The sequence below is a fragment of the Coptis chinensis genome, chromosome 9 (genome assembly GCF_015680905.1).
Source record: "Coptis chinensis isolate HL-2020 chromosome 9, ASM1568090v1, whole genome shotgun sequence".
Lineage (NCBI taxonomy): Eukaryota > Viridiplantae > Streptophyta > Magnoliopsida > Ranunculales > Ranunculaceae > Coptis > Coptis chinensis.
In genome coordinates, this window is record NC_141464.1 from 54,402,511 (window position 1) to 54,415,663 (window position 13,153).

At 33.5% G+C, this 13,153-nt stretch overlaps 1 protein-coding gene across 1 annotated transcript; it reads right to left on the reverse strand.

The window, feature by feature from the left end:
- Positions 1-269: 269 nt before the first annotated feature.
- HB-3 (homeobox-3) lies at positions 270-3,435 on the reverse strand. The gene is made up of 5 exons (XM_086582657.1): positions 3,291-3,435; positions 2,739-3,060; positions 1,517-2,299; positions 975-1,183; positions 270-477 (listed from the first exon to the last, which is right to left on the reverse strand). Exons 2-5 carry the CDS (start codon positions 2,869-2,871, stop codon positions 469-471), a joined length of 1,134 nt encoding a protein of 377 aa, XP_086438783.1. The 5' UTR covers positions 2,872-3,060; positions 3,291-3,435; the 3' UTR covers positions 270-468.
- Between the last annotated feature and the right edge of the window lie 9,718 nt (positions 3,436-13,153).

Below are 13,153 nucleotides of genomic sequence, written 5' to 3' on the forward strand. Positions count from 1 at the left end.
ATATATATATATATATATATATATATCAGGTTATATTCATGTGCATGCATGACATTTCAATCCTTCAGTTCTTGTACGAGGTACTGAATTTCACCACCATCAAACTTCCTTTGCTTCAAGAACAAGCTAAGTTGCATGACCCTAAAGGACAAGCGGTAGCAGAATCATAAGAAGACAACATGACTAAGATGAGCTAGTATAGATTTGAGTAATAATGCGCGTATTACACCAATTGGTAGCATTTGTAATCTATCAGGCGTTACACTTAATTTCCCTAAAATCAGGATAATATGCTTCATATATATTCCATTAATCAATTAAACCAAGCAAAGATTGTTTGTCCAGAATCCAGATCTTATATCATATAAAAACACACATAAAATTCCAATTAAAAACGGAAAGCCAAAGACACTATCAACCAAATCAAGACTGGATTCTGGAGATTCCATTTGGCTTTTCTCTTTCAGTTTAGCACACCTGCAACCAAAGAACAAAAGAAACGTATATCAAATTGGTTGGGTACATCAGGACATGATTCAAAATTGCCTTTCAGATCTTTTTTTTTTTTTTCGATAATCAAATTGCCTTTCAGATCAGCTATTGATCTATGTAATTTATTAATAAAGATCAACTCGTATATTAAAATGCACATACTTTTACAAAACGTTCTGAAATACATTAACTTTCAAAGATTTGTACGTACGTATATTTTAAAAAATCAATAAACAAATTTTGTTTGCCAGATCTAAATTTCGTAAACAATCAAAAATTTAATTCAAATGGTTGCACAAAAACTAGCTAGTTTAATGTTTCCAAAGTAGATCATATATACAAGGAAGGCTTTGATTAATTGATCTTGGTGATCGAACCTACAAGTCAATATGCAGAAAAATTGAGTCGGCAACTCGGCATGTAATAATGTAAGATGTAGCATTTTATGCATGAAGTCAAATAAATATGTTTGATGTGCACACCAGATAATAAACAGCGCCTGGTTGGAGGGATTGCAAAGTGACACCCCATTCATTGGTGAGAACAGGTTGACCAGAAGAGTGAATGAGTACCACATCATTTCCAAATGCCTCGCGCACATTGAACGGTTCAATTGCCACCTCAAATGCCACATTGTTAATATACACCGTTGATTTCGCCACAGCTGCCGGAGCACTCATTGCACCAACTCCTGCAACCATACAATCATTTTTTATATATCAGAAAAACTGATTACGTGCTTCAATTGTCAAATTTTGCAACCATGCATACGTCCTATCTTTTGATACGGTTGACAAAATTGAAAAAGTCTAAAACACCGTCACAATTTGCTCGTCACAGAGCATATATTCTCGTTCTTTAGGCCACTACTCCATAGTCCACTCTATTTACATCCCCTCACCTCTCGTATCATCACCCAAAAGTTTTACCGACTTTGCTAGTCCGTACTTTACCTATACTTGCATTAATGTCTTATTAAACATAAGAGAGAAAAATGTTCATAAATTTGAGATTAATTACTAACCTTGTATTTGATTAATGTTGATAGAACCAACAACACTTGTAGAAGCAGAGGGTACTGTGTTAAAAGTTGTGGTACTAGCAGTGGTACCATTTGTTGTTGTTGTAGTAGTAGTGCTACTACTAATAGTGTAACTTAGCTGCTGCTCTAGGTTCAACTTCTCCTCTTCTTGTTCTCTCTTTGAAGCACCATGAGTACTCAATAATTCACTAAGAAGAATGCCAGCTGTACAAGGACCAATTACTTGTTCATGAGGAATTTGGACGATATTTGATAATTCAGGGAAGCATAAGCCATGTGATATCAAATTGTTGTTACTAGTTTGTTGCATTGGATAGAAAAAAGGGTCAGCTAAGACATCTCCATGACTTTGAAAATAGGTCTGGTTCACAGAAGCAGTAGGAGAATTTGATGCATCAAGAGAGCTAAGACCGCCTATTGGTAATAACTTATTAGTCCTTTTAGGTGGAGATTTTTCAGATGAGGATGAAGAAGATGATGGTGCAATAAAAGTAGTGGCAGAAACTGGGGAAGAATGATGAGTGTGCGATTTTGAAGTATGGAGATGCCTTTGCTTATGCTTGCTTCTTGATTTCCTGTTTTGGAACCAGTAAAAGACATTGGCATCGCCGACTTGTCCATATTCTTGTAACTGTACCCTTATCCTCCTTATTTCCTCCCTCGGAGGATTAACCATTCCGGAGTTGAATATAGCTTCGAGTATGCGTATTTGTTCCGGTTTAGGGTTCCACCTAGGCTTTGGGTCCGGGCTTCGCTCTTCGCTACCTGGAATGAATTGAACAACAGTATTAGAGTGACAATTTTGTAAACAACTCGTGATTCTTTTTTCATTGTTTAGATACATGTATACTTCTGTGTGCAAATAGGACTGTTTTTGTTGATTAAGATTGAAGAAAACCCATGATGGTGTTATATACTTATATAATTGTATAGAACTACATGACTAACAGCTTATGAGTTACCATGAAGAATGGAAAAATCTAACAATTTGAAAACCATTTCTGACTGAAATTCAAGTGTTTTTTCACACTCATGATCCAAGAAGTGGAAGGTGTGGGCAATTGGTAGACAAGGGTACCCCACACTTTCCAAACTTGACAAGGGTTTCAGGCTCAAATATTATGAAAAAGAATCGAGTGAAATCAAAAGAAAGGGAAACATAAATGTTGATTGCTGTGATTGTATCTTAACATATAATCATTACCTGATGCATATGGCGCTGCTCTTGGGCATGATGAAATATGCGCTGGAGGGTTGATGTCATGTTGCCATTGGTGGTGAGGGTTGCAAGGTTTGGATTTGAACATGCTAGGCCAGTGTCTGTTTGATGAGGCCATGGTGATGATAGAAAAACCAACAGGAAAAAACTTAACTATATAACTAGGTATCAAAGTAGCCAACCAGTTCAATTACAAGGAACAAAATGCCTTTTTTTAGTTTGCAGATGCTAAGGAAATCTAGCTAGGCTTGGTACTGAAACCTCAAGGCAGACTTAGAACCTCTTCTTATAGCCTCTTCACCTACCCCTGTAAAATAAGTACATATATCAATTAATAAAAAGTTAAAACAAACCTTCCCATCCCCCAAAGAAATTAAATAAAATAGAAACCAAAATAGATATATAAAAACTGCTAAGTACAACAAAAATCTCCTGTTAACAATAGTGAATAATCAAAACCATATAGAAAAAAAAAAAAAAAAAAAAAAAAAAAAAAACGGAAAAGGATATAAAGAACAACCCCCATTCCTTCCTTACACTTTTGCATTAAAACGCAAACACTAGTGCCCACTACTTCAAAGTCCAAGTTAACCCAAAGCATGCTAAGTAAAGAATCCATGGACAAGCATACATGTCGGCTCTTAATCAGAATTCATATCAGAAAGCATTAAATTCTTGGTTCAGACTTCAGAAGCAAGAGTTTGAGAGTGAAATATATAGAATGAAGTCATGAACTATGAAGAGAAGAGAAAGATTGAACGCTTTAAAAAGGTGAGTTTGTGTAGGTCAGTTATCTTTTGTTTTTTAACTTTTCTGATTTCTATGAAGATGATTCTCTTATTGCTTTTGCTTGCAGTGTGTATTAAAGTGATAGATTATTCTAATAGAGAGGTTGTTGTAGAAATAAATAAGGGTGTTTGAAAGTCAAGAAGGTATGAATTGAGGTTTGTTTTGGAAGTGGTGGTGGACAGTAATTGCAACTTTGGCTTGAAATTTTGTAGGCTTTGGATTGACTCGAGGGTTCTATTCAACTAAACTCAGTCTTTCACTTTTCTAAATTAAAATTGTTAATGAACTTAAATAATTAGATAAGCTCGCTAGAGTTGATTTTGATGTGTTATAAGAAGGAATAATTGTTTGGAAGGGGGATGTCTTTCACATAGAGGTCTTTCCCAAGCACCTATCTTATAGTTCACAACTTTGAAGTGCATTTTTTGAATTTCGATCAATGTATGGTATATAATATTTGATCAAAATTTAGCTAGCTTCCTTAGACAATGTAGTACGAAATTAAGAATTTCATGTTTTTTGTGGACGTATTTAGAGGTTTAGGCCGACCTCCACCTGCATTAGTTGAGCTCTTAAAAACAAGGTGCCATTCCTGTCCTCAACAAAAGATGAAATTTCTAAGCTATGGCCAATATAAACAAGAATTTGATGTTGATATATTCCTATATACCATACATGTCCACAATATGGCCAATATAATTCTTCCCATAGTTAGCTAGATTCGTATACCTATCATCTTATATATGCTATGCTATAATATTGACAATCATCAACACCAACAAATCTGATATCAATAATGTGAATCTGTTATCAATGGAATTTCTAATGGCAAGGCCCATGACGTAGCAGCTAGTATAGTGGGCGCCAAAATTCAAAGCTATTGGATATTTTCCACCTTGTACTGTGAACTCGAAATCAGCCTAATATCCAAGTGTGCCAACAATCATGCAATTTCGTTTATATGTTTCACATTTTCTAGATTCCTATGAAGCATTGCCTCAAAACTAGATTTGAATTAATTCGTAGAAGGGTAACAATATGCAATACCATTGGTATGGTTAAATTGTAGTGTGATTTACATATATGCTATAAACATTGTAGTTTGTAAACAATTACTATATATTCAGGTTAGGACAAAGAGAAGTGCATCTTTTAGAAGAAAAATTGCATTAAGGAGTGCATCCTCAAATTTTCTTTTTGTGAATTATGATTCTTAGGTATCTCAATAGTATCCAGCTCCAAGAGAGGTGGATATGTTTGCCAAAAAAGAACACTTAAAAAGGGTATACCAATGATGTTATTCTTACACCCAAATACTGAACCTTTGCAAACAGAGGAAAATATCTAACTAAGATCCCTTTTGATCCAATCGGACTTAAAATGGGTCTGTTAATTTGTACCTTTTACTAAGTAGAAATTAAAGAAGACAATATATGGAAGTATAGAAACTGAAGAAAGGTAGGGTCTCTGAATGGCATTTAGTGAATAACATATAACAAGATCTGTCTCATTTTAATTGAATAAAACAACAGAAACTCCAGTAAAAGTTGAAAGCAATTAAGTTAGAGAGATGAGTTCAGATTGCCAGCAAAGAAGCAGTTTCAGTTTCACACACTTGCACTTTGAGTTTGAGCTGTGAATGGTGATCAAAGCATACTACAAAAACTTCTCTTTCTTTCTTCAACTCCCCGTGCAAAGAGACAATTAAATTGAGCTACGTGGTGTCGGTGCAACTCCGACATGAAATACTCTCATCATTTCTCTCGTGTGTGCCATCTCATCACTCACTCAATTATTTAAATCCACTTTGTCCCACCCCCATTTCCTGCAGCACTTAAATTACTCATACTTTCTCTCCCCCTCAATGTGTCCAAGACTCCAAGCAATGCTTACTCTAAGAGTTCCTATGGTAAAAAATGTAAATGATTCAGACGATTTTGCTAAAAGCAATAATACCACTAAGCAAATTAATTCCATATATTTGCTTGGACACGCATAGTACCAACAGATGTATATGTTTCTTATAAAACATTAATCAATTTCATCTTGTTCTCTAATACCGGTTGTGTCTGTAGGCAATTGGATTTTGACTGGTGAATGGTGATATGATGTTACGCCGGCCGGTCACCATAAAAAAAAAGATGTTACACCGGCGGAAGACAATTTGGGGTCTAGGCGAAACTGCAAAAGTACAAAAAAATAAAAGGCCCCTTCTAGTAGTCTAGGCTTCCAATGTAGGCTACAGTATACATTTTTTTGTATTTTTAAAGGATAAATGAGCCCTTTCACAGGGTTGCTCATCAAATGGGTGTTAATTGTGCATTATATGAATGAATTAATGAGTAGAAAACACAACCGTCTAATGGGCTTAGGAGATAAAAACTAAAGTACTCAAACCAAAATTGGGCTCTAAAATTACTGAGCCCCCCTTGTGATGAGGCCATCATAGAATTTTGGAATTCCGTCAAATATGTCAAATATTTCGTTCTTAATACCAAGCTTGGTGATTAATAGGCGCATAGGCACTATAAGCTACTTGACCGATACGATTAGTAGAAAAAATCTCGATTTAAGTGGGATCAATTAATAGCCCGATTTATGCCGATTAATTGGGCAATTTAGTACAAATAGGTGTTAAAAAAGCTGCAATTAATAGGTCTAGGGGTTTGTTGTTTTATGTTTTTCTCAAAACATGATTTGTATATATAAAGTTATAGAACAAAAGGCATATGATATAGAAAATCCAACTTAAACCAACTTTTCCATGATATAATTTTAGGAGTCATTGATGCTTTTGTGTTTTTCATATTTTATATGTTTTTTATTTGACTTATGTTGACCAATAAACTATGTAATGAGGTTATGATTACATTTTGGTGATTGTTGGATATGTTTTTTATTTTCATTTCACTTCAATATGCATTTAGCTAATAATTATTTGTGACATGTGTTATAGGTTATCTATGGGAATGTAAAATCTTATTTAGAATTATTATCCAATTAGTTTCCGATTAATTCCCGATATATTCCGATTACTAGGCCTAATCGTTATGCGCTTCTTAACCGATTAGCTACCGTTTAACGCTTAAACTGCACAGGGTGCTAGATAAAAAAAGTGGTAGTTGGAAGAGCACCTCGAGATTTAGGCAATTAAAAAAAAAAAAAAAAAACAACAACAACAATAGGGTAGGGAATCGGGTCGGGTAGACTCTGAATCCAACCCGATTACCGAATACATCGGGTTCGGGCCAATTTTTATATCCGTTTATGTATTCGGGTCGGATTTGGGTTCGGATTCGGATATAATTTTTGGGTTTTTTTTTTGAATTTTTAGTCGGATTCGGATATTAAATTTTGGATATAATCGGGATTTAGGTTTGGGTTCGGATACTGTGAAATTATTCGGATTCGGATATAGCCATATCCAATTCGAACCCGACCTAATCCCTGTCCTAAACAACCCTCGAAAATTACAAATATTCTAGCTGAAATTCCAATTTTTGGATCTATTGGAATTCCGGCAATTCAAAAATCCATAACTATGGGTGAGGCCCTCACTCCTATACGGTGGCAAGCCCTGATGTTATCTTTCGGGCCAGCCGGTAAGTTGGTTGGTTTTTTTCTTATTTTCTTGAAGTCTGTTGTAAGCCTGTGGCATCGGTGAAACTCTTTAAGTGGGTTGCTCATTTAGCACTTTTCATAGTTCAAGGAATTTTTCCTGGAAAACCATAACATTGAGTCGTTGATAGGGAATGTGTGCGTCACGCACTCACACCATATTCAAAGAGATGACGTTTCTGCAACTCTTGAAAAATAGGTTCACAGGTGTATTGTGTAAGCACACGTGGGGGCTAGCCAATAGGACAGGTCTTGATCCATCAGATTATTATCAAATGATTGCAACCATCAAATGATTTTTGCAACCATCCAATCCATAGACTTTTAAGATCACATCTGATTCTCTGAACATCGAAGTTTTGCTTGCTTACTTGGTGTTTTCTGCTTGACCATTGAAGATGATATACTTTTAGGCCTGGGCTACCACGAGAATATTCTCATAGATGAAGGTTTTGAGACTTTAGATGTGTGATATAACTGTTTGAAAATCAAAAACGAAAAAAAAAATGAATTTGTTTTTAATTTTTCAGACCGTTGGATTACACATCAGTCTTGAATCTTATTCTTATTCTTATGAGGATATCCTCGGATTAGACGAACTCTATACTTTTAATTGCTCTAAGTTGACACGAGTGATGAGTCCAGTGAGGGAGAGAGGGTTAGTTAAACTTGGTATTAATGCAAAAGTTTATGGTGAATTAGCAAGTCATAGGCAAACAACTTGGTATACTAGGTTTGTAGGATCATTCTGGTCAAATATTCATTGGTCCCATTCCATTGAAAAATCTAATCAATCAAATTCCAAATTACACTACAGATGTGATTTGGGATGCTAGCATCATAGTCATTGTCCCTTAGACGATAGGTCACAACTAGCTGCACACCATCAATTTTCTATGGAAACCACCACTTGTTGGGAGTGTAACCCATTTAACAGAGCTAAAGAAAACCTGAACTACTGATGACCAGCTGAGGCTCAATTGTTGTTTGGGCTGGTCACTGGTGGTCGCTAAGGTCAGGGTCTCCGGGATAACCTATCCTATGGCCACCATGCGTGACACTACTCGTTAGTTATTACGTATTACTATATGAATGAAGGGATCCATTTCCACACACCACATTGAAATAAAAGTTAAACGATACACGAACCCAGATTGTGCATTTTCAATAACTAAAAGATTTTCCTTTGTGCATTTTCAGCTAGTCTTGGATTGTGCTTTTGGTCTCTTTATTTAAAGCTCTCACCTCTGGCTTCTCTGTGTATGTCTCCCTCTCTTACTTTTAGAGAAGTAAAGAAGAGTGGGATGGGCTGGCGGGGGAGAGATGCAGCACAAAGTGCGGAACACGATTCCATCACAAATCCTGAACTGAAGTGGACTTGCGTACGGTGACACAGACTTGATATTAATGCTATGTCTTCTTTAATTTTCTTCCTCCCCAAACGTGCGCATTGGGTGTTACTATGGCCAATCCCCCTTAGCCATCATTCTCTTCGAAGTTTTCTAAACCTTGTCCTCCATCCCATTCAAATCTTGTAATGCAATTATGCAACTAATATTTTGTACTAACTTATCAATCCTATTGCAACTTAAAAACCCTGTTCCATCATAAAATCTCTATTTATTATTTCCACGACCGTGAGAAAATTTGTTTAGTTATTTTCATATATATCGACCTTTCGGGGGACTTAAACCCTCACAAATTCGAAAGTAGATGAGTTTTTTTTTCATATGATAAAACACATTTCCTCCAAGGCTATTTGGACGCTTTTTTTTAGCTTTACCCTGTTAAACCATGCTTGTTAACATGGTATTGTGTACAACATTTTTTCTTTCCGAATGAATCATGTATACTGGAGGCTTACCTTGTACTTGAACGTAACATGAAATTAGCGAATTTGGGTTCTTGGTTACAAACCATAGTACGCTCTCCACTTCATTTAATTTGCAAAAAAAAGGGAACATATAGTAAACAATCATCAAGTCATGAAGATAAGCATATTTCAATTGGCTAGCTTTAGTGTAACACCCATCCATATAACTACAAAACATGCAAACCTCATATTCTACCAGAAACCCTAAATGAGGCGAAGTGTTAAACAATCACATGGACGACAATAAATGTACCAAATGCAATTTGTGCATGAGAGAAAGTGGGGGTATGTGTGTGAAGCGCAATATACGCTTACAAGTATCACTTAATGCAAAATGTGTGCATGAAATAAATACACAACATGCTTGCTTGAATGCATATATTGGTGCACATGCAACCTATATTTTATGCCAAATATGGTGATGTATAAAGATTTTACACAACTTATACTACTCTTTTTCACACAGCAAATTTAAGAGGTCTTGAATTCGAATGTCTTTGTTGAAAGTTTAGAACTTATAACTACTTATTGGGGATAAAATTCTTGATAGATTAATTGGTCCTCCAAATAATACATTCTTAATTTTATAAACATCGATCGAAAACAACGGCACTTGGACCGCATCAAGGTGTATTATTTTGTTGACTCAATATGAACCGGAGATAAGATTATCACGAACATACAGAATTAGATCCATAGTTGATATCTTATTGTAAAATAAAAGAAATGTATATATAAAACAACCACAATTTCACCTATATATATATATATATATATATATATATATATATATATATATATATATATATATATAGCCCGGTTTTATAAGAACCTTAAATAAGGACCAAATCTAAAACAACTACAACTTCACCTACAAAATAATTTAAAATCTAATCTTTTGTGCATATAATCTACTAACTATAAAAAATATCTCTACAAAAATTCAACTCGTTTGACAATTTTTATTTAAGTTAGAAAATATCAAACGAGTTGAATTTTTGTAGAGATGTTCTTTATGGTTAGTAGATTATATACACAAAAGATTAGGTTTTAAATCATTTTGCAGGTGAAGTTGTGGTTATTTTAGATTTAGTAATTATTTAAAGTCCTTCTAGGAGCCGGGCTATATATATATGGTATAGGTTCCGTTTACAACACTTTTTATACAACATTTTATACAATACCCTTTGAAAATATGAATTAAGCCTTGATTCCTTGTAGATATGATCTCCACACCATGGAGAACATCTCCACAAAAATTCAGCTCATTTGAAAACTCCTAACCATGAGAAAAATTGCTCTCAACCAATGAATTTTTATCAACGGTCTAGAAATATCGATTTTGTAACTTTTTTTTGGCAAACTTAGAAATGTTCAAAGGATCCAATTTTTTGTGGAGATTATATCCATGGTGAGAACATCTTATCTACAAAAAATTAGCCCTTAAAACATCTTGAAGGGTCCGGTGGGGGTATTGTATAAAACGTTGTATAAAAAGTGTTGTAAACGGAACCTACCACTAGATACTTATATATATATATATATATATATATGGGTCTTAGAATTACATATTTATTTTAAGTTAAAATAAATACATAAGTAAAACTTCACCTAGAAAATGAATTCAAACCTAATTTTTTTGTGGATATCATCTACTCACCATAAACATCATCTCTACAAAATTTCAACTCATTTGGAAATTTCTAATTTAGGCAAAAGATGATCACAAAAATACTATTTTCTAGACCGTTAGATTTCTTTTTAAAGATGACAACAATTTTTAGCTAGGTTAGAGATTTCCAAATGAGCTCAAATTTTGTGGAGATAATATTTATGGTATGTAGGTAATACCCACAAAAAATTAGAGTTGAATTCATTTTTTAGGTGATGTTTTACTTACGAACTTATTTTAACTTTTAAATAAGTATGTATTTCTAAGATCGGGATGTATATATATATATTATCTAAAAAGTAGATACTTATGTTAACTTAAAATAAGTACGTAAGTAAAACTTCACATATAAAATAAATTTAAACCTAATTTTTTGTAGTTATGAAGTACTCACCATAAAGATCATCTCCACAAAATTTCAATTCATTTGGAAATCTCTAACATAGATAAGAATTGTTGTCATCTTTAAAAATAAATCTAACGGTCCAGAAATATCGAGTTTTTGCAATAATATTTTGTCAATGTTGGAGGTTTCCAAATTAGCTGAAATTTTATGGAGGTGATATTTTTAGTGAGTATATCATATCCACAAAACATTAGAGTTGAATTCATTTTCTAAGTGAAATTTTACCTACGTATTTATTTTAAATTAACTTAAGTACCTACTTTTTAGAGAAGGATTGTATATATTTAGTTCTAAAAAGTAACTACTTAAGTTGGCATAAAATAAGTACATAGGTAAATTACTAATTTTTTGTGGATATGATATACTTAATATTAAGTTCATCTCTACAAAATTTCAGCTCATTTGGAAATCTCTAACATTGGCAAAAAATGATTGCAAAAACTCGACATTTTTAGATCGTTAGATTTCTTTTTAAATATGATAATAATTTTTATTTATTTTAGAAGTTACCGAATGAGTTGAAATTTTGTGGAGATGATCTTTATGGTGAGTGTTTAATACCCACAAAAATTAGGTTTGAATTCATTTTTTATGTGAAGTTTTACTTACGAACTTATTTTAAGTTAATTTAAGAGCATCTCTAGGTGGTAGTATAACCTGTCAAATTCTTCAAATTTGAAAGAATACTTTGGAATTTTCCGGAATTCAAACTCTAAGTGGTAGTAAATTCGGTCGTATAACATGTTCGTTCGCATTCTTGTTCGCAAATTAGGCAATTTGGATCGGATGCGGATGCAGAGCGACATTGGTAATATCGCGCGCTATTGCAAATGTCGCCCCAATTTTTTATTATTTTTTTTTTACTTTGACCAAAGATCATGCACACCAAGAGATCTTGCCGCCCACTACTAATGTCGCACGAGTTATTTTTTTTTACTTTTTTAATTTGGTGCGACAGTGGGAATGTCGCAAGAGTTTTTTTTTTCAACTTGGGGGCGACAGTGGATAATGTCGCACGATAATATCAAGGTAGCCATATTCCAAATTTGTGAATGATATTTGCGACCACCTAGAGTTGGTTGAAATTTGCAACCAGCTTTTTCAAAAAAATTCTTCAAATATGAAGAGTATGCTACCACCACCTAAAAATGCTCTAAGTAGTTACTTTTTAGAGAAGGAATATACATATAGAAAAGGAATATATATAGTTACTTTTTATCTATCTATCTATCTATCTAGATAGATAGATAAAAAAAAAAATGCCTATATTTCCACAAACAATTCAACCAAAAAAAGAATAAAATAAAGAAAAATAAATTTTAACTCCCAAAAAAAGATTTTTTGACATAATCATCCAAACATTTGTTTAAGTCAATAGATAGATAATCATATGAATTTTTTTTCTCCATTCAAAATTAAGTAAACTAAAGTGATAAAAAATGAAATTTTGTGACAAGAAAGAGAGTGAAGAGATTAAGAATGACGAAAATGAATATTTTGGGCGCCCAACTTTTTTTTCGGGTGTTGGGTTTTATTTTATTTATTTTTCTTTATCTTTTTTTTTGGTTTGTTTAATTTGTTTTTGAAAATATAGGCAAATTTTTTGTTATTTATTTCATTATTTGTTACTATTTCGAGTGTTAGTTATTTAATTAGATAAATAATTAGTTATTTTTTAGTTTTCTATTTTTATTTTTTTATTATTGGAAAGAGAAATATAATTTGGATGCCACATAATATATAGAGTCCCTGTAGCGTTATTAAGGGAGTTTATAGAGAGAGAGAGATGAAACTAGGTGCTTACTAGTCTGAACTAAATCAGTATCCAATAGTGTTTTTTTTTATGTTCTTTTCTTCACGCATACATCCTCTTAGGAACTTGAGGAAAATAATATTTTTTTTTATAATGTGAGGAAAAAAATAGGATATTGTCACTGGGCTTAGGTTTAGATTGACTCGGTTCAAATATTTATATAGATAGGGTCAAAACTGTTGCAAGGATAAATACTTGCTTCAGGATACTAAATTAAGAAGTTGACTGG

Bases quoted from the DNA above. Each gene is read 5' to 3' on its own strand.
- HB-3 (XM_086582657.1), bottom strand. From the start codon at position 2,871: ATGGCCTCATCAAACAGACACTGGCCTAGCATGTTCAAATCCAAACCT. The intron at 2,300-2,738 runs GTAATGATTATA...AATTCATTCCAG, and splicing joins AGCAGCGCCATATGCATCAG to GTAGCGAAGAGCGAAGCCCG. The intron at 1,184-1,516 runs GTTAGTAATTAA...GTATGGTTGCAG, and splicing joins CAACATTAATCAAATACAAG to GAGTTGGTGCAATGAGTGCT.